The 24062-nt window shown below is 43.2% G+C and overlaps 1 protein-coding gene across 2 annotated transcripts in view; it reads left to right on the top strand.

Annotated features, from left to right (window-relative positions):
* Window positions 1-24062, top strand: part of PSME4 (proteasome activator subunit 4) — a 214173-nt gene that overhangs the window by 30413 nt on the left and 159698 nt on the right. Inside the window, exons 2-8 of one of the 2 annotated variants that reach the window (XM_034764385.1) lie at window positions 3604-3744; window positions 4347-4463; window positions 6587-6646; window positions 12518-12562; window positions 14774-14923; window positions 21190-21253; window positions 21969-22043. In XM_034764385.1, coding sequence (XP_034620276.1) covers window positions 3604-3744; window positions 4347-4463; window positions 6587-6646; window positions 12518-12562; window positions 14774-14923; window positions 21190-21253; window positions 21969-22043 — 652 coding nt within the window. The remainder of the gene's footprint in view (window positions 1-3603; window positions 3745-4346; window positions 4464-6586; window positions 6647-12517; window positions 12563-14773; window positions 14924-21189; window positions 21254-21968; window positions 22044-24062) is intronic. The other variant, XM_034764386.1, reaches the window with a different exon arrangement.

The following is a 24062-nucleotide window of genomic DNA, read 5'->3' as shown; positions in this document are numbered from 1 at the left end:
ACGCTGCATTCACGGGACACACACTCACGTCAACTTACCTTACTGTTCTCGTTCGGGGTAGAGTACTGGGGTCGACTGGAGAGCGATCTGCGGTCGATATGGCGGCTCTTCACTAGACCTGCTAAATTGACCCCGGTGCATCGATTCCCAGAGTGTTGATCTGGGGGGTAGTGTAGACATAGCCTTAGAAACATGAACTCTACCATTTCATGATCACTTTCACCCAAACTGTCTTCCACTTTCAAATTCTCAACTAGTTCCTTCCTATTTGTCAAAATGAAATCTAGAACAACCTCTCTCCTAGTAGCTTTCTCCACCTTCTGAAATAAAAAATGGTCTCCAATACATTCCAAGAACTTGTTGGATAATCTGTGCCTTGCTATGTTATTTTCCCAACAGCTGTCTGAGTAGTTGAAGTCCCCCATCACCACCAAGTCCTATGCTTTGGATGATTTCATTATTTGCTTAAAAAAAGCTTCATCCAACTCTTCTTCCTGGTTAGGTGGTCTGTAGTAGACCCCTCCCATGACATCACCCTTGTTTTTTACCCCTTTTATCCTTACCCAGAGACTTTCAATAAGTCTGTCTCCTATTTCCATCTCAACCTCAGTCCAAGTGTATACATTTTTAAGATATAAGGTAACACCTCCTCACTTTTTCCCAGCCTGTCCATCCTGAGCAAGCTGTATCCTTCTATACCAATATTCCAGTCATATGTATTATTCTGTGATGTCAACTGTCATAGTTCTGTTTTATTTACTAGCATTTCGAGTTCTTCTTGCTTATTCCCCATACTTCTTGCATTAGTATCTAAGGTACTGATTTGTTTCCCGCTCCCCCCACTTGTCTCTCCTTTATCCCTGCTATAACAGCCTTTGCTCCCCACAAATTCTGACTCTTCTCCCAGGTCTCCATGTTTTTGACTTACCTGTGCGCTTTGGTCACCTGCCCCCTTCGAACCTAGTTTAAAGCCTTCCTCACTAGGTTAGCCAGTCTGTATCCAGATATGCTCTTCCCCTTCCTCAATTGGTGGACCCCATTTCTGCTTAGCACTTCTTCCTGGAACAGCATCCTGTGGTCAAGGAAGCCGAAGTTCTCCTGGCGACATCGTCTTTGCAGCCAGGCATTCACCTCCAAGATGCATCCAGACAATGCTGCAATACCTACTTAAATAGGGAAATTAAATAGAAAGTTGTGGGGGTAAAGTCCTGCCCCTATTGAAATCAATGGGACTTTTGCTATTAACTTCATTGGGTCTGGGATTTCACTCCTCATTTCAACCTTAACTATAAATTTCATGCTCTTGTTAGAGTGATACCCATAGGATTACTTAAACGTTAAATCTAGAAGCAGTCCTTCTAGCAGTGTCAGAGGTGACGTGATAAGATTCTGTTACATATATAGTTTACAGTTTTAAAAATGTATTTTTTCCCCCAATGACATTAGTAGTACCTTCAAAGTTTTTTGTTAGATATGTGAGTTTTTTTTGTTTTGTTTTTTACAATGAGATGAGATAACTAACATGCATTAGCTGTCTTACTGTAAAAACATAGGGGAGACAGGCAGTGATGCAGTGCTAAATGTTATAGTGCTGGAGCCCAGCAGAAATGATCACTGCGGGGGCAGAGATTCACTGTATGGGTACACTTGCTAGTTCTTCCCTCCTTCACCTCCCTCCAGTTATACATGACAGCAGGGTCACCCTCACTGGCACAAGAGAGAAATTGGCAGTAATGGCTCGCCTGGCTGCTCGCATGGCTGCTTGCCTGGCTGCCCACCCATCTCTAGTGCCATGGGACAATGGCAGCATCACGCAATGGCCAGCACGGACAAGGCCTGAGGGAGATCTCCCCTGAAAGGCAGCAAGTCTGTTTAGCATGTGAACACCAGACCAGGTGCCTGACGTGGCGTAGGCCTGGCTTGGGTGCTGGCTTCCATCGCCCTGCTGGGGCCAACTCCCATGCCAGAACAGTGGGTGATATGGCAGGCTGGCAGGGCTTATCTTGGCCCTAGGCCCCATCCCTGCACCAGCCTTTAACTTTGGTCACAGCATTCAAATAACAGTATGGCACCACAAAGCCACTCTGAGTATGCAGGTCCCCCAGATTTACCCAACCCCCCGTGATGCTAACCTCTCCCCATATGCTCTGTCTTGCTCCTGCCATTCCCACCTCCCTGGCTGTGTAAACATTCCATGCGCGCCTTACCCTGTGCCTGCCCCTCGGCTGTGTAACCTCACCATGTACCTCACCCTCAGCCCTAGTACCATGGTATAGCTGCCCAGACAGGGCCCTGGCACCATCTGGAAAACTCCCCAGTAGCCCAGCCAGTCCCACATGCCCCCACTGGGTTCAAGTGTGTTTGGGACTCCTGCTTAGCAGTTCTGCAAACAGCTGTGTCTGGCTGGGTGGCCTTATCTGGGGGGTATAGGTAATGAGTGAGCACAAAATCATGTGGCAGCCAGATCCTCCCCACAGGGAACCCACTCAAAGCACTAGGCCAGGCCCCAGGCAGAGTACCGCCTGCCAGAGACACAGCACCTACCGGCCTTACGAACCCTCTCACTTCCCTCCCTTGCAGCAAGGGCCAACACTGACCCTGCAGAGACTGGGAGATGGCTTCTGATGGAAGTGTGTGGGATTGGAGAGGGAGGGGAGCTGGGACATGGTGTGGGAGGAGGAATGGATCTGTGTGATGGGTTAGGAGGACGGGGTAGGCCAGCAAGAGATGGATGGGGGAATGGGCTCACGTGGTAGGCCTACAAGGAGAGGTCAGGGGGATGGGTTGGGTACTTAATCTGTCAGGGATGTTGGAGCTCCCCAACAGGATGTCCAGGTTGGTGACAGGGCTCTGGACCACTCAGGTCTGGTTGTGCTGTGGGTAGCAGCCAGTGAGGTGGCAGCTGATGAAGTCCCTGTGAGAGCCTCCTGGCAGTGCTTCAGTCTGCAGTACCTGCTCCACTACCAGCCATGGAGACACAGCCCAGCTGGGTCAGGGGTGTCTCTGTAGGAACTGCCACCCCTAACCAGGGCCCAGCCTGTTCCCAGTGGTGTCTTCCTGGAAGAGGAAGCTCCTGGCTCTGGGAGCCTGCCCAGCTACAAAAGGCAGGGACTGGCCTGGCTTTGAGGTGGCCTCAACCCAGCAATACCCTCATCCCTCCCTGAGCCCAGTGGCTTCTGCTTCCCCAAGACCAGAGAAGCCCTTTCTCTTCTCCCAGGAGCTCCTGTTCTCCCTGAACCCAGCAGTCCCTCCAGAATCCAGGGAGGCAAGTTTCTGGCAGGCTGTTGCTGCCTTGATCGTTCTTGTTGAACCCCTGCATCCCATGGTTAGTGCTTCAGCAGAGCCCACTCTGGGTCTGCCCAAGGGTCATGTGGTCCTCAGTTGCCTCAGTTCCTTTCTTTCCACAGCTAGTTGCCTGCATCAGGATCTTCTTTCTTTGCCTAGCATATTGACCAGACTTTGTGCTTACTGCTAAAACTTTTGGGTAGTTTTTACTTTGGTCCTCCATGGTTGCACAGTAAGGTTCCTAGATGGGGTCTGGCTCAGTTCTTTGGTAGGATGAATATGCTCAGCGCACAACACTGACTCATGTTTTGCTTCTAGGTATATCCGACTATATGGGAGAAAATTCAGCAAAGAAGATCATGTGCTTTTTATCAAGTTGTTGTACGAGTTAGTAACAATTCCAAAGCTGGAGATCAGCATGATGCAAGGATTTGCACGTCTGTTGATAAACCTGTTAAAGTAAGTACAATTTGCTGACATTCTTCTACTTAAATATTTACATCCATAAATAGAACATTTGATCCTTGACCTACAGTATAGTTAACTGCATAGTTTTTCCCCATACAAATTACTTCACTTCCTCTTACCCTGCACAGATCTTTGATAATGGAGGGAAAATTTGAGAAAAATGGTCCCTTTTGAGGCTTGATTTCAATATTGATCAAAGAGCTAAATATCATATGTTAGTTTTGTTTTTCTTGATATAGATATCCTATAAGAAGATGGAGAGCTCCAAAAATAATATGGTCTCAGAACTAAAGTTTAAGAGGCACTATCAAGGGATGCGTGTGTCACATGTCATTGAAAGTACTTATTAATGAGTAATATAACTGCACTTGGCAATTTTTTTGTAGAGACATTATGGATGTCTTGAATCCCAGAAAGAATGCTTGTAAGTGAATAGTGTTTGACATGTCATTAGCAAGAGTAATGTGGAAAAAAGACAAATAAATATATGTTCAAATAATTTTCTGCTGTTCAGTTTTTAGGTATTCTAATGTATGATGAGTGCTGGTAAGGACAATGTTTAATCCCAAAGTGCACTTCATTTCTTAAATTAGGAAAAAAGAACTTCTTTCAAGAGATGATTTGGAGTTACCATGGAGACCACTTTATGAAATGTTGGAGAGGATATTGTATTCCAAAACAGAACACCTTGGATTAAATTGGTTTCCTAAGTAAGTTTTATTTTATCGTAGTTTATTGAAGTAATTGCTTTGGTTAAAGGGGTCTTTAGAACACTGACAATGTGGTTGAAGATTATTTTTTAATATTTAGATCTTGATATACAGTAAACGAACAAATGTATATCTAGACTTTTTATACATTAATGGAAACAAAGGGTAAAAAAGACACATCATCTTGCACATCCCTCTGACAGTGAATAATTATTTGTTATGATATTTCTTTATTTTTCATGTACTTGATAAAGTTCAGTTTTAAGTATGTCAAGTGATGCGTCTTCAATCACTTCCATTGGGAAAATAAACCACAGTCTAATAAACTTCAGTGATACATTTTTTTTTTTTAAATGAAATGTCCTTTGTTTAATTCCATCTCACAACAAGAGTTAGAAAAAAAGCGTCTCTTACACAGACACAAAATATGAAACTTACATGTAAAATGCCTGTGTCACACACAGAGAAACAAAATGTTTTTCATTGGGGAAAGATTATACATTCATTTATACATCAAAAATGCTAATGCGATACTGTGGGCAAATGCAATTGTTCTACAAAGTTAAAAGTTTTAGAAAACAAATTTATTTTATTTTTAGGGGGGGAAAAGCTTGAAAAATCTAAAATGCACATTGCTTTTTCATAAAGCAAATATGCACTCTGCGAAGTCTGGTTATAGAGGACATTGATAGGTAATGTTTTCTTGGTATCTGCACTCAAAACTTGCAAACCATTCTCAATTCATGTATACACAAATCCTGAAATTTGGACCTCACCCATACAGAGGTCTGTGTATTTACACTAAACATACTGCACAGTTGGTGTTTATCAATCCACTGCCTATACAGATCATTTTAACGTCGTTGTTCTATCATAAACTTGTTTCCTATTTTGCAGCCATGCAGTGTGCACAAAGCTCCATCTTTGGCTACCTATTGAACTTCCCATTCTTCTTTTTCAGATAAAGGTTCAAAGGTCCCTATGTTACATTTTCTTGATTTTTCTCTATCCAATTTCCATTATTGCCTATTCATACAAGTAGAGTAGAGTTAGTTGAAATTTTTCAGGAAGGTGCTGCTAAAGTTGTGGAAACCCCATTTTTTTATGGGAAACACTAATCTCAACTTTTGAAAAGTTAGAGTGCAAAAAGGAAATGGAGAGGAAAAAGTGAAGGAAAAGCCCTAGATTATAATAATTTTATTGCACTCAGTGGCCAAAAAAAAGGGGGGGGGGCGGAATAAAAGAAATGAGAGGGAGGAAGGAGGAAAAACAAATTCAGAGCTATTTGACAAAAAAATAGTTTTTGAAAACCAAATTGAAATTTCAGTTGAAACTGCAGTTTTTATCTTTCCATTTTTGAGTTAAAAATTCTCATTTGAAATTTTTCACAGGAAAAAACAAGTTTTTTGATGAGTGATAGTTGTAAATGACACACGCTTTTCCATAAATTTAGAAAAGAACCCTACCTATGATCTGTATGTCATAAAGAGAAAACAACCAAATTATTGGTGTAATTATATTAGGGAAGACTTCCCTCTGAGATCTTCTGATAGAATATTTTTTTTCAGACTATATATAATTATTGGCCTTCTCTCTGAAAATTGTTTATCTACTGTTTTTTCAAGTAATACCTAAAGGATTACTATATTTAAAAAGTCAGAGGAAAAAATATAATTAGTTATGGATTTACCAACACCTAGTGAAACTGACTATATGCAATTTGCCCCTTTGAGTCAAGTTTTTACTTTGCTGTGTGAAAAACCCACACAATAACCGGGAAGAGAAAAATTGGAGGGGCGGTGGGCCGTAAAAGCACAAAAATTGGAAGGAGGATTCCAAATGGAGGTGATATGTCGACTTTTGCTTTTAATTGACTAGATTTGAAGTTTATGGCATCCTGTTTACTATGCAGTGCGATGTGTTCTCATATGGTGTTTTTGCAACATTGTTGAAATTTTCAAATTTGAGTTAATTCCTTTTGCTGTATATAAAGGGATAATTATTTAAATATTGCCAGGATCATTTAAATATTTTCTGCCCTTTAGAGTTACTCTTACACTATATTTGTTGATAGAACTGTTGTTTTCCATGTCATGTTTTACATCTTTCTTTTTTACATTCAGTTCATATCGACCAGGCTTGTCTTCACCTAAAACATTTGTGCTTAATGTTTTACATAGGTGGTAAGGATAATGTTTTTTTGTTCAGCTCTGGCCGATGTGTTATCTTCTGCATGTTCTGTTAGACTGTAACACTTGTCACACAGGTGTAACTTTCTGCATAAATAATTGTATTGGAAAACCAATGTTAACATTACACCACTATTTATGAGAATGTCGCACTGTATTTAAACCTTTCTAATTGTGGAAAAATATACTGTGTGTGACGTGGCTGAGAAAAATGGCTATCTGCTAATTATTTTAACCAACAAACATCAAAGGGTACAACACTAGGTGATTTTAATGTTTTGAATAATTATTACTTGGAATACGGACAAAATGTGTATTTACATAGCTTTAGAAATGCATGTCTCTTAAATGAATTTAACTTTACTACAAAACATTGAAGTTGGTGGAAAGTTGTTGAGAGCAAGGATAGTGGTTCCAGAAACCACATTAAGGAGAAAAATAAAGTAGAAAAGGCAGTATAAAACAAATGCGCCTAGCAGCCTGACAATTTTGTCTTCTATGGATTTTTGTCAGTGAAAATTATTTTTTAAAACAGGTTATAAAAATGTAGAAATTATTTGTATTTATGTAAGTATAAAATACAAATAACCTTCAGAAAGAAATGTCAGTACAGTATTACTTACTCTGAGGAATCATAGAAATGTAGGACTGGAAGGGACCTTGATAGGTCATCTAGTTCAGTCTCCTGCACTGAGGCTAGACTAAGTATTATCTAGACCAGGGGTTCTCAACCTTTCTTTCTGAGGCCCTCCCCAACATGCAATAAAAACTCCACGGCCTACTTGTGTCACAGCAACTGTTATTCTGCGTATAAAAGCCCGGGCGGATGTTAGGGGTAGGAAGCAGGGCAATTGCTCGGGCCCCACATCACAGCGGGCACAGCAAAGCTAAGTTGCTTAGGCTTCAGCTTCAGCCTTGGGTGGTGGGGCTCAGCATCCTGGGCTGCAATCCCTTGCGGTGGGGCTTTGGCTTTCTGCCCTTCGCACTAGAGTCTAATGCCCACCTTGCGTGGTGGCCCTCCTAAAACCTGTTCACGGCCCCCCCAAGGGGCCCTGGATCCCTGATTGAAAACCGCTGATCTAGGCCATCCCTGACAGGTGTTTGTAGGTTTTTAAGAACAGGTTAGACCAGTGGTTTTCAGACTGTGGGTCCCGACCCAGTACTGGGTAGCGGAATGTAAGGCATTTGGTCGTGGTGGCTCTGGTCAGCACCGCCGACCGGGCCGTTAAAAGTCCCATTGGTGGTGCTGCCTGGCTAATGCAGGCTAGTCCCTACCTATTCTGACACCACACTGCGCCCTGGAAGCTGACTGGGAGCCACCCGAGGTAAACCAGTGCCCCAACCCTGCACCCCAATCCTCTTCCCCAGCCCTGAGCCCCTCCCAAACCCCTCATCCCAAGCTCCGTTGGGTCGCAGACATCAACAATTTTCTTCAACTGGGTTGCCAGAAAAAAAGTTTGAAAACCACTGGGTTAGACCAGGGGTGGCCAAACTTACTGACAGTCCGAGACACATCTGACAATCTTCAGAAGTTTGAGAGCCAGAGCGTGTCTGCTGGGGCTTGGGGCTTCAGCCCCATGGGAGGCGCCTGCCTAGGGTCAGGGCTTCAGCCCCGCAGGCCTGAAGCCCTGAACCCTGGCAGGCGTGCCTCGCAGGCCTGAAGCCCCGAGCCTCGGCAGGCACGCCCCGCAGGCCTGAAGCCCCAAGGCCCCCCATCCCACTGGGCAGAAGCTGAAGGGGACATGTGGGGGGAGCACGTGGGGGTCACACGTCCTCCCAGATTATTTTTGTTTGTGATGCCACCAGCCTCCTTCCTTCACGGCAGCTGCTGGAGGCAGCAAGCTGGGAGCTGTGGCCATGGTGAGAGGCAGCAGCGAAAGCTGAGAGCTGCTGCTTTTGCTGCTGCCTCTCCCCATGGAGCTAAAGCAGTGACCTCTCCCTGCAGCTCCCAGGTCTTTGCTGCTACCTTTGCATGGGGAGCTAATATCTGGGAGCTGCAGGGAGGGACCACTGAAGGTAAGAGGGTGTGTGTGCCTGGGGGGGCATGACTCAAACTGTTGGGAGGGGGCACATGTCTTCCACTCTCAGCAGGCACGAGTCATTTCTGGCAGAAGCTCCTAGCCCCATCACCCTGCTGCAGGGCAGAGGTGCTAAGCCTCTACCCTGCCCAGTCTGGCAGGTGAAGAATGGGGAGAGCCTGAGGGGCTCCGTGAGCTGCACTTTAACTGTAAAAGAGCCGCATGCGGCCCGAGTTGCAGTTTGGCCACGCTTGGGTTAGCCAATGATGGAGATTTCACAACCTCCCTAGGTAATTTGTTCTAGTACTTAACTACCCTTACAGTTAGGAAGTTTTTGTTAATATCTTACCTAAATCCACTTTGCTGCAATTTAAGCCCATTACTCCTTGTCTGGTCCTCAGTGGATAAGGAGAAGAATTTATCACCCTCCTTTTTATAACCTTTTACATACTTAAAGACTTATGTTCCCCCTCAATCTTCTCTTCTCCAGACTAAACAAACCCAGGTTTTTCAATCTCTCCTTGTAGGTCGTTTTCTAGACCTTAAGTCATGTTTGTTGCTCTCCTCTGGACTTTCTCTAGTTGTCCACATCTTTCCTGAAGTGTGGTGCTGAGAACTGGATGCAGTACTCCCATTGAAGCCTTATCAGTGCTCAGTAGAGTGGAAGAATTACTTCTTGAGTCTTGTTTACAACGCCCTGCTAATACATCCCAGAATGGACATTGGCTTTTTTTTTTTTCAATAATATTATATTGTCGACTCATTTACTTTGTGATTCACTATAGCCCCTAGATCCTTTTCTGCAGTACTCTTTCCTACATAATAACTTCCCATTTTATGTGTGTAATCCTTTCTAAGTGTAGTACTTTGCATTTGTCTTTATTGAATTTCATCCTGTTTATTTCAGACCATTTCTCCAGTTTGTCAAGATCGTTTTGAATTCTAACCCTGTCCTCTCAAAGCACTTGCAACCCCTCCCAACTTGGTATTGTCTGAAAACGTAATAAGTATACTCTCTATCCCATTATCCAAATCATTTATGAAAATATTGATTAGAACTGGACCCAGAACAGGTCCCTGTGGGACCCCATTCAACATGCTCTTCCAGCCTGACTCTGAACTATTGATAACTACTCTTTGAGTACTGTTGTCAAACCATTTGGGCATCCACCTTATAGTAGGTTCATCTAGGCTATATTTCCCTACTCCGCAGTGTATTTCACTGTTTTTTTGATAATTAGTGAAATATAGACAATAGTATCAGGCTTTTAACTAATTCCTTTTATTTTTAAACAAATGTACACTCAGTCTTAGAGTATACAAAAGTTAGATATGACAGGTTAGAGAGATCATATATCCTTTTCCACATAAAGAAAATAAACCATATAGTACTTAAAACATGTCCAGGGATAGAGCTTTACCGGGCTTTTCTTTTTAAAGGTAGGTACATTACAAGACTGCTAATAATAAGCAAGTCTGTCCACTTTTTGTAATGAGGAAGGAGAGAAGGACTTTGCCCTGGTGTTCATTATACAGTTTAGTCGACGTAAGGCAGCTTACGTTGACCTATGTCAGTTTACACGCTACAGCCTTGCTCCCGCTGATGTAAGTGCCCTACTACACCCACATAACTCCACCTCCATGAAAGGCGTAGGGCTTATGTTGATAATAGTTAGGGCAACGCAGTGTCCCTGTAGACACTGTGTCATTTACATTAGCTGTTGGCTGTCGTTTTTATCAATTTCATGGCTCCATGCTGCAGTTGTGAAATTCACAAGAAAGTCCTTTCCACTCCCAGCTGGACCGCTCAGGCTTCCCGCTCTGAGCCGGGCTGCCCCCTGTGCTCTCGGTTCCCTGCTCCCAGCCAGGCTGCTGCCCAGTCTCCCTGCTTGAAGCCAGGCTGCTCCTGGAGTCCTGGCTCACCGCTAGGAGCCCAGCTGCACTGAAGCTTGTGTCTCCCTGCTGCTGTCCTCTAGTTCATTCTTTTTAGCCTGAGTTGTAAAGCTATGATTATAAGATTAAAATCTTCACCCATCCTTACTTAAGATCTGATGTAAAACTTGTGGGCCAGCAAGACAGGTCTGTGATTTCTGGCATCAGTAGATGAGTCTCATCTCCTCTTCTCCCTGCTTCCCTTTTCCAGCCTCCAAATTCTCCATTGCAATTCCTTTGCTGGAGTGCAATGTGGTGGTATTTTTCCACACTGTGAATAATCTTTAATGTCAATCTTCAACAGCTTAGTATAAAATTATCCAGGAGTGCTGCTGATCTAGGCCTTCTTTGTTGCCTGGTGGAACTCCTGTCATCTAATATAATGAAACCTAACTCTTTTCCAGCGATTTGATTCTTCAAGTGCAGTGGCACTTCAATCCAAAGTCTTTGTGTATTAGCAGAATTTGACAATTTGACTTTATTCCATTATTTGCAAGAGGTGGTTGGTCTCTTCTTTTTCTTGTGACTATTAGAAACAGTTTAGTAAGTCACCAGCTTACCTTGCAAGGATGTTATGGACTCTGGTAATTTGTCAGTTCTGGATAAAATCTGCAAAATTCTGTCTTCTACAGAGTGCTGCTTGAAATGCATTCCTGTTGCTGGGGAGAGGGTGAAAAAAACTGCTGATTTGCACTGAACTCAGAGGTAGTGTTGCAGGACTGTAGCTGCCTCAAAGGCTTCACTGTGAAAAAGTGCTTTATCCATTTTATATTCTTTTCTGTGAATTTAAGTGGAGTCTTGTTTCCTTTGTGTAGGACTTCTCAGATGTACAGTATAGTGTTTATCTGGAGAGCACAGAAGGTATTTTAGCTGGACATCAGACCTTTTAGTGGACACTGATCAGTCTTCTCTTTATCCTGAGCAAGTCTCCACTTTTCTCTCTTATTTTTTGGTATTGTGAGGGTAGGGATGCAGTATTTGTTTTACTTTTAAGCAGTTGGTAAACTACATGTACAATACAATGATGTTCTGACTTCATAGAATATTTTTATTCAGAGAATGGCCTCTGACCAAAATGCAATCTAGCAACTGTCTACTATTGTATTTAGTGAAAATAAATGTTAATTACAAAGCTATGTAAAAAGTGAAAATAGATTTCCTGTCATAGTGCCATTGATGCATGATTCTCCCTTCATCTTTTTGAAAGCATTTACTATTTTGCTTCAATTTTAAAAAAAAGTTTGACAAAATTAGATGTTACACATGAAGCTTGATGTGAAAATTGCTATTAAAAACCGTTATTGTTACTCTAATAAAAACAATGTTACCCATAGCTAGGAAAACTTGTTCAGTCAGCTCTTGCTAAGTGTCAGGGAAGCTGTAGAAATAACTAGTGAGTTACAGTTAATTCATTTCTTTTGTTTTGTTTGGAATGTATACAAATGCATTAGATTCAATTGTGCATAAACAAAAACCAAATCTAAAAAAATAGTTTAGGATTTGGAGTCTGAAATGTCCTGAAATATACTGCTCTTCATCTATCTTAAATTTTAACAGATTCTTATGTGATTTTTCTATTATAGTTTCAAGTATATATAAAAACTATGTTGATTCTGCTTGTTAGTCCATAATAGAATGCAAGATATTACTGTTTAATACGGTACTAATTTTTCACTCTTGATTGAAGTACAATGAATACTAGAGAGGAGTAAGGAGTAGAATCAGAAATTAAGGCAGTTTTAATCCTTGTGATTAGGTCTGTATGCAACAGAAGGATTAGCCACTGCATGTACACAGATGGTGTCTAATTGCATCAATACCATCTTAGATTTTAAACAATCATAAACTGACTGTTGTAATTACATTAGTCTATTTCAAGTACAGCATATAATTTTCTTTTTCATTTTTGTTTCAGTTCTGTAGAAAGCGTTCTAAAAACACTTGTGAAAAGCTGTCGACCGTAAGTTCTTAACTATTTTCCAATCTTTCTGAAGCACATGCCTTTAGTATTTCTTTTCTGGAATGTGTTAGCTCCTTGGGGGTTCTTTGTACTGTCTGTGCTATTTTCTTAAGTGTAAGCTTTCTGACCCCCCCCCTCTTTCCAGCATAACATTTAGCATTTATAGTTGAAGTTTCAAAGTTGAACTATATTTGGTACTTTATGTTTGATAAAAGCCTTTGTTCTAGTGAAAAATCATTTGTTATATATATTTTTGGACAAGCCTCCTGTTTTATGGAACTAATTTTATTTCATCATTTTAAACCCACATGATACACTTTTTTTATTAGAGCTGAAGTGATGCAAATACATCAAGTTTCTATTATTTCTTCTCTGGAAATATTGTTTAACTTAATCTTTCAAGTGTGTGTGTTATCTGCTTAACAGAAATCAGTTTAATAAATTCTTGCTTCCCTAGTCCTGCTATCCTGAAAGCTGATATCATAATGGAATGGTCTGTTGCTTTACTTGATACAATTTAGAGTAATCTTTTAAGTTAGAAGTTAAGACCTACTTTTGGGCCTACTTATGGAAGGGAGTGGGGCAGGTGGGAGGAGGGAGAAGAGTGTAAAAACATTGTTTTGATAAATTTTGAATCCTCGTTAGTCATTTTTCTACAGCTGTTGTCTCAAATGTATCAATTTGAGTGATCTTTTACTTTTGGGAGAGGTTTTTTTTTTTTTTAGTTTCCTCAACCACATGTTTGAGCCTGAGATTCCTGTGGTTTGTTTTTTATAGTAACATGTTTTGATTTCACTTTAAAGGCAATAACTAAGGGAGCACTCTGCACAATGTCAAAACAAAGTGTTTGTGTGTTTTAACATATACTCTTTTACTCTAAGCTCAAATCTTAGTTGAAAACTAATAGAAAGTTAAGTGGAAAGCCACATAGCATTAAAAAAAAAAAAAAAAAAAGAAAGCCAGAATATCACTAGATAAGTCCTAAACCAGTCTTTGTAATCTGCAACCATGATTTTGTCTTTTTCCATATCACCTCAATCATATCCACTATCCACAGTGCATATGCGCTCAGCCTGGTCTAGAGTTTTCTATAGTGCTCTATACTAATTGACTTATAGGAGTCTGAGATATACAAGGAATGCAGTTGAGAGGTCCGGTGACTCTTTTCTGGCCTATGTGAAATAATGATATCCATTGTTCACTTTCTTGTGAGCAGGTGATCCAGATTATAAAACCATTCCCACATTTGGCATCTCTTAAGTATTACTGGCAGAGAGACCAAGGTTTGAATGGCTATCTAGAGGTAATCACCCCAGGCTGGTGTTGAGAAGCTTTGGCAGGGCAGAGTGAGGGAATTCTGCACTGATGCTGGTTGTTCAGTGCCATTTTTTTTTTTTTTTTTTTGGACAAATGAAGGAATTTGGTTTTTAAGGCTGACAATCTACGTTCCCTCTAAGCTGCACGGCTGTACAGCTGCCTATTAAGCCCCACGCAGGGGCTCAGGGCTGCGGTGGGGAGAGGCGCCTCTCCCCACTGGCCCCAGTGCGGGCCTGCCCCAGACTTGCCACAGCCAGGGGAGAGATGCCCCTCCCTGTCTGCCAAAGCGTGACCTGCTGCAGTGGGGAGAGGTGCCTCTCCCCGCCAGCCCCAGGGGGGACCTGCCCCGGACTTGCCACTGCCAGGGGAGAGGAGCCCCTCCCTCGGCCCGGCCCAGCCATGCCGGAGCTGCCACGGCCGGGGAGAAGTGCCTCTCCTCAAGGCCCGAGCTGCTGCAGTGAGAGAGGGCTGGGGGGAGTCCTCGCTCCCCACTGCAGCCCCGGGACAGCCTGTAGGCCAAACCCCTCATCCCTGGCTCCACCCTAGAGCGCCCCCCTCCCCCCGCATCCCAACAGTCTGTCCCAGCCCTGAGCCCACACCTGCACCCCAAACCCCTCATCCCCAACCCCACCCCTGGCCCCACCCTAGAGCGCCCCCCTGCATCCCAACAGTTTGTCCCAGCCCTGAACCCACGCCCGCACCCTTTATTTTTATTTTTTTTGAAGGCTGAGTGAGGCTGAGGATTTATTGGGTTACTGGTCTGGTTCTTATCTCTTTCTTTATAACAATATGGCCCTTACACCATAACATCTCAGTGCACAGTTTAGCTTTAAAATTAAAATTCATGGCAAAAATAAATTGATAAAGTGCAAATTAAGACTTTCCCTTTTTTAGGTATTTTCCAGAAAATGCCTCCATGGAGATGCTAGATGAATGGCGGCCTTTAATGTGCCCATTTGATGTTACCATGCAAAAGGCCATCACCTATTTTGAATTATTTCTACCCACTTCCCTTCCTCCAGAACTTCACCATAAAGGTTTTAAGTAAGTATATGTCAAAATTTTAAAGTTATTTTTATTCTTTGTTGGGTAATACCGCGTTACATGGCCAAGGCATTGCCTGTTAATTGGTGGTTTATGAAGTTGCGCATCATGCAAGTAGATTCATATATCGGTTCTGATAAATATGTATATCTGGTAGTCATGTCTTTTGAAATTGCATCGTAATGAACATCATTCTAGGAGTGCATTTAACAGTTGTAATTTTGCTGCTTCAAAAATAGTTCTTAGAATAGTTGAAAATTGTAAGCCTTTGACTTCTAGGGCAGGGAAGTAGGAGGTACCTTTGTTTTAGAACACCAGCTGTTACTTATGTTTCCAACCATCCATTTCTTTTTCCATACGAAAAATGGGAAGCATTCCCCAGGGTCACTACTCTGTCCTTTCAGCTCTTCCTTCATTACACCACATGCTTCTTGATATCTTGTTGCCATTATTTAAAAAAAAAAAAAAAAAAAAAAAAGTTCTTTTAACTTAATTTTTTTTTTTTGGAGTGCCTTTTTCTGAATTTACATAAAATACCATATGTACTCGTTCATAAGCCGAATATTTTTGGTAAAAAAGTGATGCATCAAAGACCGGGGGTTGGCTTATAAATGGGTCTACACCAAAATTTGATGATTTTAAACTCTATGGCAGGGATCGGCAACCTTTGGCACGTGGCTCCCCAGGGTAAGCACCCTGGCGGGCCGGGCTGGTTTGTTTACCTGCCGCGTCCACAGGTTCGGCCGATTGTAGCTCCCATTGGCTGCAGTTCGCCGCTCCAGGCCAATGGCGGCGCGGGCCGAGGGATGTGCTGGCCGCCGCTTCCCGCCGCCCCCATTGGCCTGGAGCGGCGAACCGCGCCCAGTGGGAGCCGCGATCGGCCGAACCTGCAGACGCGGCAGGTAAACAAACTGGCCCGGCCTGCTAGGGTGCTTACCCTGGCAAGCTGTGTGCCAAAGGTTGCAGATCCCTGCTCTATGGAATCATTGAATTGAATATCTAATACATTGTCGTTTTGTTTACCTGGAGCGTCTGCAGGCATGGATCCCCTCAGCTCCCTGTGGCTGCGGTTCGCCGTTCTCAGCCAATGGCGCGCCACGTCTCACAGCTCCCATTGGCTGTGAATGGTGAACCGCGGCCACAGGGAGCTGAGGGGCTCCATGCCTGCAGACGCTCCAGAGAAACAAAATGTCCCGACCTGCCAGTGGCTTACCCTGACGGGCTGGGAGCCAAAGTTTTCCAACCCCTGCAATATAGGATCGGCTTATGAAAGGGTCATACAGTTTTTGCTATTTTTACTTATCCATCTTGGGGGGTCGGCTTATAAACGAACGGGCTAATGAACAAGTATATACGGTATACAAATTTAGCATATCTAGTGATGTACCTTGGTTGGCAAGGCTGCAGACTTCGGTGAATGCTTAGTTTCCTCTGGCTTTTTCAGACACCATCTGCAAGGCCAAATTGCTGTTGGCCCCCAAAGGGAGTGAGCTTTTAGTGAACCAGGGTCAAGTGTTCCTGGTGGGCATCAAGATTTTGCACTAGTACTAACTGCTTTAACATAGACTGTGCCAGATCTGTGCTTTAGCACTCTCTCATTATCCAGCTGCACTGTTAAATCAGTGAAATCCATATCCTCACAGCATCAAATGAATATATTACTTGGGTGGGACACTGAATTGAAGTCTTCACTGTAGAGTGCCAATTTTTGGCCAGCCTTTAGTGGCCATTATTTGACCACTGTGGCCTTACATGGTCTTCTTTTGACTCCTGGGCATGGACTCTTCATGACTCTAGTTATGCCGTTCCACTTAGCATTGATGCTGGTAACATGTGATATTAAGTTGGTCATTAGAAAACTGATGAAACCTCTTGAATTTCTTGATGTTTGTAACATGGAAAAAGTGACCTCAGTGAGTTAGCTTGAGGTGTTACTGACTTCCACCCCACCCTGTTTTAAAAGGATAGTGTGATGATATTTGGTTATCCTAAATTCTTCCCCAAAGTGGTGTTGGAGTTCTCCCTTAAACAGTCAGTCTTCCTGTCAACATTCTCCCCAGGATTGAAGGCACTTCCTGGGGAAACTGTTCTCCATGAACTTGATGTGAAAAGATTATCTGAAGTGGATTAGAGCTCACAGTACACATAGGTGTCAAATTCATTCTGTGAAGAGAGCCATACTGCATTTTTTTATGATCTGTGATCTGCACCTATGTTGTTCAGGGTCATACGCTACCCTCTATCCACAGCAGATCTACTGATTAACAATGGGAGTTTTGCATAAAGACTGAAGGAGAGTATGGCTCTTATGGAATAATAACTGAACTTCAATAACTGAACATTACCATTTTCTTTGAAATCGCTCAGTGCTGGTGGGAAATGAGGCAGAGCAATTTAGGTAATTCGCATGTGCAGTTACCCATCTTCTGAATACAGTTATGGTAATTGTGAAAGTTAGGTGCACAGGTATGCCTCTGATTATTTGATAAACTTGCTTTTAGTAACATCAGGTGTCACTGAAATAAATTGGGGCAGCTTGCATATCTCAGAGCTGTTTCAGGCTGTCACTGGAAGTCATATCTAAATGGCTGTTGGATTGCACATCTCATTGCTATGCTTTTTCAAGCCTACCACTTCAAGGTCATATTAAAGCTGTTGCTCCAACCAGCTTCTGAACAGATCTTGACCAGAAGAATATGCAGGACAGCCCTTTTTTTTTTTTAAACTATTATTGTCGTTATCAAGGTGTATATTACCTTATTTTTCCAGACCTTGCTGATGTGGGTCTCTGTGTATGGTTCTGTGTTTACACCTACAGTGGTATCCTTTTTTGTTGTTGAACATCTAAAAGTATGGATCTACTGTAAGGCAGCTGCTGTTGAATAAGAGAATTTCTTGTAATTCTTTCTTTCTGAGGGTGTTTTGAGTTACATTGATCACCGCTCAGCCACCTCAGAATTGGATTTTTCAACTACACCTCTACCCCCATAGAACGCGACCCAATATAACATGAATTCGGATATAACGCGGTAAAGCAGCGGGGAGCCCCGGGCCCTTTAAAGCGCCACCCGAGCCCCGCTGCTTTACCGCGTTATATCTGAATTTGTGTGGAGCTCCGGGCCCTTTAAATCCCTGCCTGAGCCCCGCTGCCAGAGCTCTGGCGGTGATTTAAAGGGCCCGGGGCTCCCCGCAGCAGCTGGCGCACCGGGCCCTTTAAATCACCGCCGGGGAAGCCGGTCCAGACCGGCACGGCGTACTGGCTTTTGCAGGTATGCCGTACCAGACTGAACCCGATATAACGCGGTCTCTCACCTATAAGACGGTGAGAGTTTTTGGCTCCTGAGGACCGTGTTATATCAGGGTAGAGATGTATCTTGTAAAATAAGCATACTTCAGTCATTTATTAATCTTTCCACTTTTTCGATGAAAGCAGAGAATATTGGAAACACTAAGGTTTGCGAAGTTTCCGCAGCAGAGTTGGCATGCATTACTGCCTCTTAGAAGCCAGTGGTTTAGAATTTTGTGTTATGGTAATTTATGAGTCACATTATTACCTAGAAGGCTTAGGGTGGGGATCAGTTATACTGTAAATGCCTTCAGAGAACAAGAATTACAGATAATTAACCTTTTTTTTTTTTTTGAGTTACTTCCAAGCCTTCCAGTTCTCCTTACTCTTAAGTTTCCTTTCCTACTTCGTTGTTTCTCCTTCCTTTTCTCTCCTCCTTTCTGTAGGTTTTAATAAAAATTGCAATCCTGAGAGAGGAGGCTCTTGCTATTGATAGTGTGGAAAAAGAGATGAAGAATGATTCATTAGAACAACAACCTTTTTGTTTTGCTAGAAAATAATTAAGTTTAAGGCTGCGAGTCTGTCATGGAAGTCATGGATTCCATGACTTTCTGGGACCTCTGTGACTTCTGCAGCAGCTGGTACGGCTGGTCTGGGGGCCACTGCTGGGGTAGTCTCGGGCCACCGCGTCCCCTACCCCCGTCCCAGCAGCAGCCACTGCTCCTCCCAGGCCACTGCACCTCCCCGCCCCCCAGCAGCAGCAGGGGTCCTGCACTGTGCACAACTACCCGGCTTCCCCGCCCCCAGCAGCAGCAAGAGTTTGGGTGAGGAAAGGGGCTCACGGCTGTGGCAGAGGGTTGGGGCGCAGGAGGGGATGAGGGATCCGGTTGGCACTTACCTCAGGGAGTTCCCCAGAATTTGTGACATGTTCCTAGGTGGAGGTGTGGCCAGGCAGCTCCACGCACTGTCTCCGCCCACAGGTGCCACCCCCACAGCTCCCATTGGCCGTGGTTCCCCTGGCCAATGGGAGCTGCGGAGCCAGCCCTCAGGGCTGGGGCAGCACGTAGAGCCCCCCTGGCCATGTCTTTATCTAGGAGCTGAGACATGTCGCTGCTTCTGGCGATTTGCATGGAGCCAGGAAGGGAGCCTGCCAGTCCCACCAACACCCCCTTCCCCCCAGCAGTTGCGGGGGTCATGGGCTGGCCCCCCCCCCCCCCCCGAGCACCTGCAGTGCCCCATGGCCACCCCCTGCCCCAGAGCACCCAACATTTAGTCGGGGGTGCTCTGGGGCAGGGGGTGGCCATGGACACGTCATGGACAGGTCACGGGACGTGAATTTTTGTTTACTGACCATGACCTGACCATGACTTTTACTAAAAATACCCGATACTAAAACGTAGCCTTAATTAAGTTACACCTATAATATTTCTTATGAATACATGAACTATATGTTGGCTTCTCCAGTTCATACATGTTCTAAGATGCATTCACTCACCTCCATTAAACTTAACAAGCTGAATTAAGTAATTCCTCTGTAGTCAGTTAAAGGTATGGCAGTTACAAATTTGGGAAGCCTGAGATAACAAAGAACTGGAGAGATATGAGAGATGTAAATCTATGTGCATGTATTAAATGGGCTTGAGAAGAAGGATTTGATTACATTCACATTAGTAAATTTACTGCAACCCCCAAATAACCCCCACTTCTCTATCCCCACTCAATTATACAAACTCCATGGGACACCACAGATTTTCCCAAACCCCACTGCTTTCTTCTCCAGCCTCCAAACCCAGTATGCCCAGGTCCCCTTTATGAATTTCCCCTCTGAACCTTGCCCCCCCCTTAAATATCTCCCCTTCCCCATTGAGCCTCAGTGCCCAAGTCCCCCATTAGTCCCAGGAACTCCTTTCCTATCTCCCCATAGATATTCCCTGGGTGGGGGGTGTTGCAGAGTGAACCCACCCTGCACTTACCCCACAGCAGCAGCTCCTGCAGCTCCTGTCCTGCAGGACTAGCTGGGCTGAGCTCCACGCGTTGTGACTGGATTGGAGGCTTGGGGGATGGTCATGCCCCTGAGAGGGGCTGGGGGGAGGCCCGGGTGGGATATTGCCGAGCGAGACCATCCCGCACTCACTCGGCTGCTGCTGCTTCTGTCTCACTGGGCTGCCTAGGCTCAGACAGTCACTCAATTTTGGTCTCTTCCCCTCCCCTGGTCATGTTGGAGAGGTGGCTGGGCCAAACCTGAGAAGTGCTGTGGACCCTGTGCACCAGATTGCAATGCCCAGAGCAGGAGCCCAGCCAGCCCTGTGAGGCAGGAGCTGCTACTTCAGGTTGAGTTTTCCATTTTATGTTTTTTTATGTTTTTTTTTTTTTATTTTATTTTGTTGTTTTGCCTTTGCAAAAACTATATGGGCCTCTAACAATTACTTCCCTTATCTTATCTCCAACACTCCTGTTAATACACCCCAGAACGATGCAAGTCTTTTTCATAACTGCATCACGTTGTTGGGTTATATTCAATTTGTGATCTACTATTAATTCCCTGATTTTTTTCAGCTGTACTACCACCAAGCCATTTGTTCCTCATTTAGTAGTTGTGCATTTGATTTTTCCTTCCTGAATGTAGTACTGTGACTCATGACCAGAAAGGGTTAAACATCCTACAGGATGAATGATTCAAATTCAACCCTTAAAGAGGTATGGGAGATAATGTTGGTGTTTTTGTGTATTTACATATCATAGAATCATAGAAGATTAGGGTTGGAAGAGACCTCAGGAGGTCATCTAGTCCAACCTCCTGATCAAAGCTAACACCAGTGCCAGTCAGTAGGGGGGAAAAAATACTTGGATTAGTGAAAAAGAGACCAGGAGAAAAAGTGCTTGAAACTGACTAGTAGAGTGGAGATGAAATGTGTGCCTGATGGAGGAGGAGAGTTTGGTGCAGTGCTGAAATGACTGGCTTGATTTCATTTTCTTGCAGGCTTTGGTTTGATGAATTTATAGGCCTTTGGTTTTCAGTTCAGAATCTTCCACAATGGGAGGGGGTGAGTATTTACTTTTCCTAATCTTGTAGAGTAGTAGTATATAAATAGAGCTGAAATGTGCTTGTAAATAAACCTGAAATATTTAACTTGAACACTGTCACATCAAGTTCCATTTTCTCTCCCTTTTCTCTAATGTGGGGGAAAGAGGTGGTAATTTCATGACTCCCAACAAGCTGTTGATTGAGTAAACAAGCCAGCAGTTTTGCTTGTTGGGCAGCTTATAATTGCTCTCTCATGCAGCTTTCCTTTTTAACCTTTAGAATGTTAGCATTTTCCAGACTACCAGCCAATCCTTATGGGAATGCAAAGGGCTATTGTGTTATCGTTTATAGTTCTATGAAATCCCACCAATATAACAGAATCCCATAGTTCAGTATCCCTAATATGAAAGAGAAATGGGGGTGGAATTTTTGTTTGTATTTTAGTCATGAATATTAAAAGAAGTAACAAGTGAGGTGGGGATCTCAGCGCAGGAAGTGTAATGATTTCTCAGATATTTACATTAACCATTACTTTCACTTCCTTATTTATGCTCCATGTGACATTGATGAATGTGATCTTAAAATCTCTCTTGCTGAGTGAACTGATATTTTGCCTCTGTGGCTACTCATGAAATGGGCCTACAGTTCTTCTGTTAGAAATGTATGTTATGGAATATTGACCTGTTTTGTTTTATTTATTTATTTGTTTGTTTGTTTGTTTGTTTATTTCCCAGCATCTAGTAAACCTTTTTGCTCGCTTGGCCACTGACAACATAGGGTACATAGACTGGGATCCATATGTACCAAAGGTAATATCTATTATTTTTACAAGTGATATTGTTTACCCTGCAATAATATTACACTGACCCTGAAGATATATTTCAGTGTAGGCAATACCAAACATGAATGTTCTCTGTAGTCTCTGTTTTGGCCTCGTATAACCATATTTTCAAGCTAGGTATGTGCAGTTGAAAATCTGAATTAACTCTGTGTATAGCTTTGGGAGTTGGCAGTCTTCATCAGTTGACTCAAAAGGGTATTACTGTATTGCACCACCCTTCTGTAAACAATTATGCATGTGAATAACTTTAAATGCACAAGTAATCCCACTTGCAAGAATGAGACCAAGTATGGAACTCCTTTTGAATTAGTTGATGCACAGCACATACACGCTGAATCTCTGACTTTTGATTTCAAGCTGTTCATAGCATTTTAATACACCTCTACTCCGATATAACACGACCCAGTATAACATGAATTCGGATATAAAGCGGTAAAGCAGTGCTTTGGGGGGGGCGGGGCTGCGCACTCCAGCGGATCAAAGCAAGTTCGATATAACGCGGTTTCACCTATAACACAGTAAGATTTTTTGGCTCCCGAGGACAGCGTTATATCTGGGTAGAGGTGTATATTAAAATCTTCTGGTGTAAACCAGCTTTTGCCAAGTTGGATCAGATTTTGAGGTAGCATGCACATTTTCAAAAGTCCAAAGCTATTTTTGTTTCAGACAATTCCAAATTTGAGTTAATAATGATATAGTGGAATATTTGCTTTTTCTTTGTTGTCACAATGGTCTGAACACTACAGAATTCAGGCCAGCTTCCTTGGAAATAGTCCAATTGCATATTGGTATCGAGAAGGATCATATTAATGGCTTTGTGAGGCTAAGTGTAAGTTGTAAGAATACGAGAAAGTTGGAAAGAGTATTTTGGCCAACATTTTTGTGTCTCTTTAACTGCTGGCTCATATAGTTACCTGTCCCTTCTTACTGAGAAAACAAGTGAAATTGTGTGATTGATACTTTTAGATATTGCTTGCTTTATTTATTTTAGGAAATTCAGACACAACTTTTTTCACTGGATATTAAACATATGAAATAAATCTCCAGAGAGCTACTAGTCTCATAACACAAGAACTAGGGGTCACCAAATGAAATTAATATGCAGCAGGTTTAAAACAAGGAAGTATTTTTCAGCAATGTAGTAAACATGTGGAACTCCTTGCCAGAGGATGTTGTGAAGGCCAAGACTATAACAGGGTTCAAAAAAGAACTAGATAAGTTCATAGAGGATAGGTCCATCAATGGCTGTTAGCCAGGATGGGCAGAGATGATGATGTTCCTAACCTCTGTTTGCTAGAAACTGGGGAATGAGCGACAGGGGATGGATCATTTGATGATCACCTGTTCTGTTCATTCCCTCTGGGGAACCTGGCCTTGGCCACTGTTAGAAGACAGGATACTGGGCTAGATGGACCTTTGGTCTGACCCAGTATGGCCGTTCTTATGTTCTGAGTCTCCTCACTTCTAAATGATCATCGCTTAAATTTTGAATTCTTCATCAGGGGTAAATGTTAACTTCATCAGTTTCCTCAATATTTTGGGTGCTTTATTGCTGAAATTTGGTTTCTTACAAAAAGATTAAATCCCATTTCTCTCATAATATAAACACTTGTTCTTCTTCGAGTGATGGTCCCTATGTGGATTCCAATTGCGGGTGCGCATTTGCGTCATGCGCCAGAGCAGGAACTGCTCATAGTAGCATCTGTTGACCCGCACGTGCGTCAACCGCGTGGTGCATCTGAGGCTTTAAGGAGCTGTGTGGGTCAGCGCTGCTCCAGTTCCCTCTTACCACCGCATGGCAAGAGTCGGAACCCATGTTCTTCGGTGCTCTTAGCTTGCTTTGAGCACTGTGTTTCTCCTTTATCTCCTGTATATAGTTCTTTCTTAGTGTAGTTGTCTGTTCTAGTTTCCCTATCCTTAGTTAGTTAGTAAGAAAGATTAATTAATTAATTTCCCCCTTGATGGGAACTTTCCCCAGCCAGGGGAC

Source organism: Trachemys scripta, chromosome 3 (assembly GCF_013100865.1).
Source record: "Trachemys scripta elegans isolate TJP31775 chromosome 3, CAS_Tse_1.0, whole genome shotgun sequence".
NCBI classification, from domain to species: domain Eukaryota; kingdom Metazoa; phylum Chordata; order Testudines; family Emydidae; genus Trachemys; species Trachemys scripta.
The sequence above is the reverse complement of the archived record's forward strand: the minus strand, read 5'-3'. Positions and strand labels throughout refer to the sequence as shown.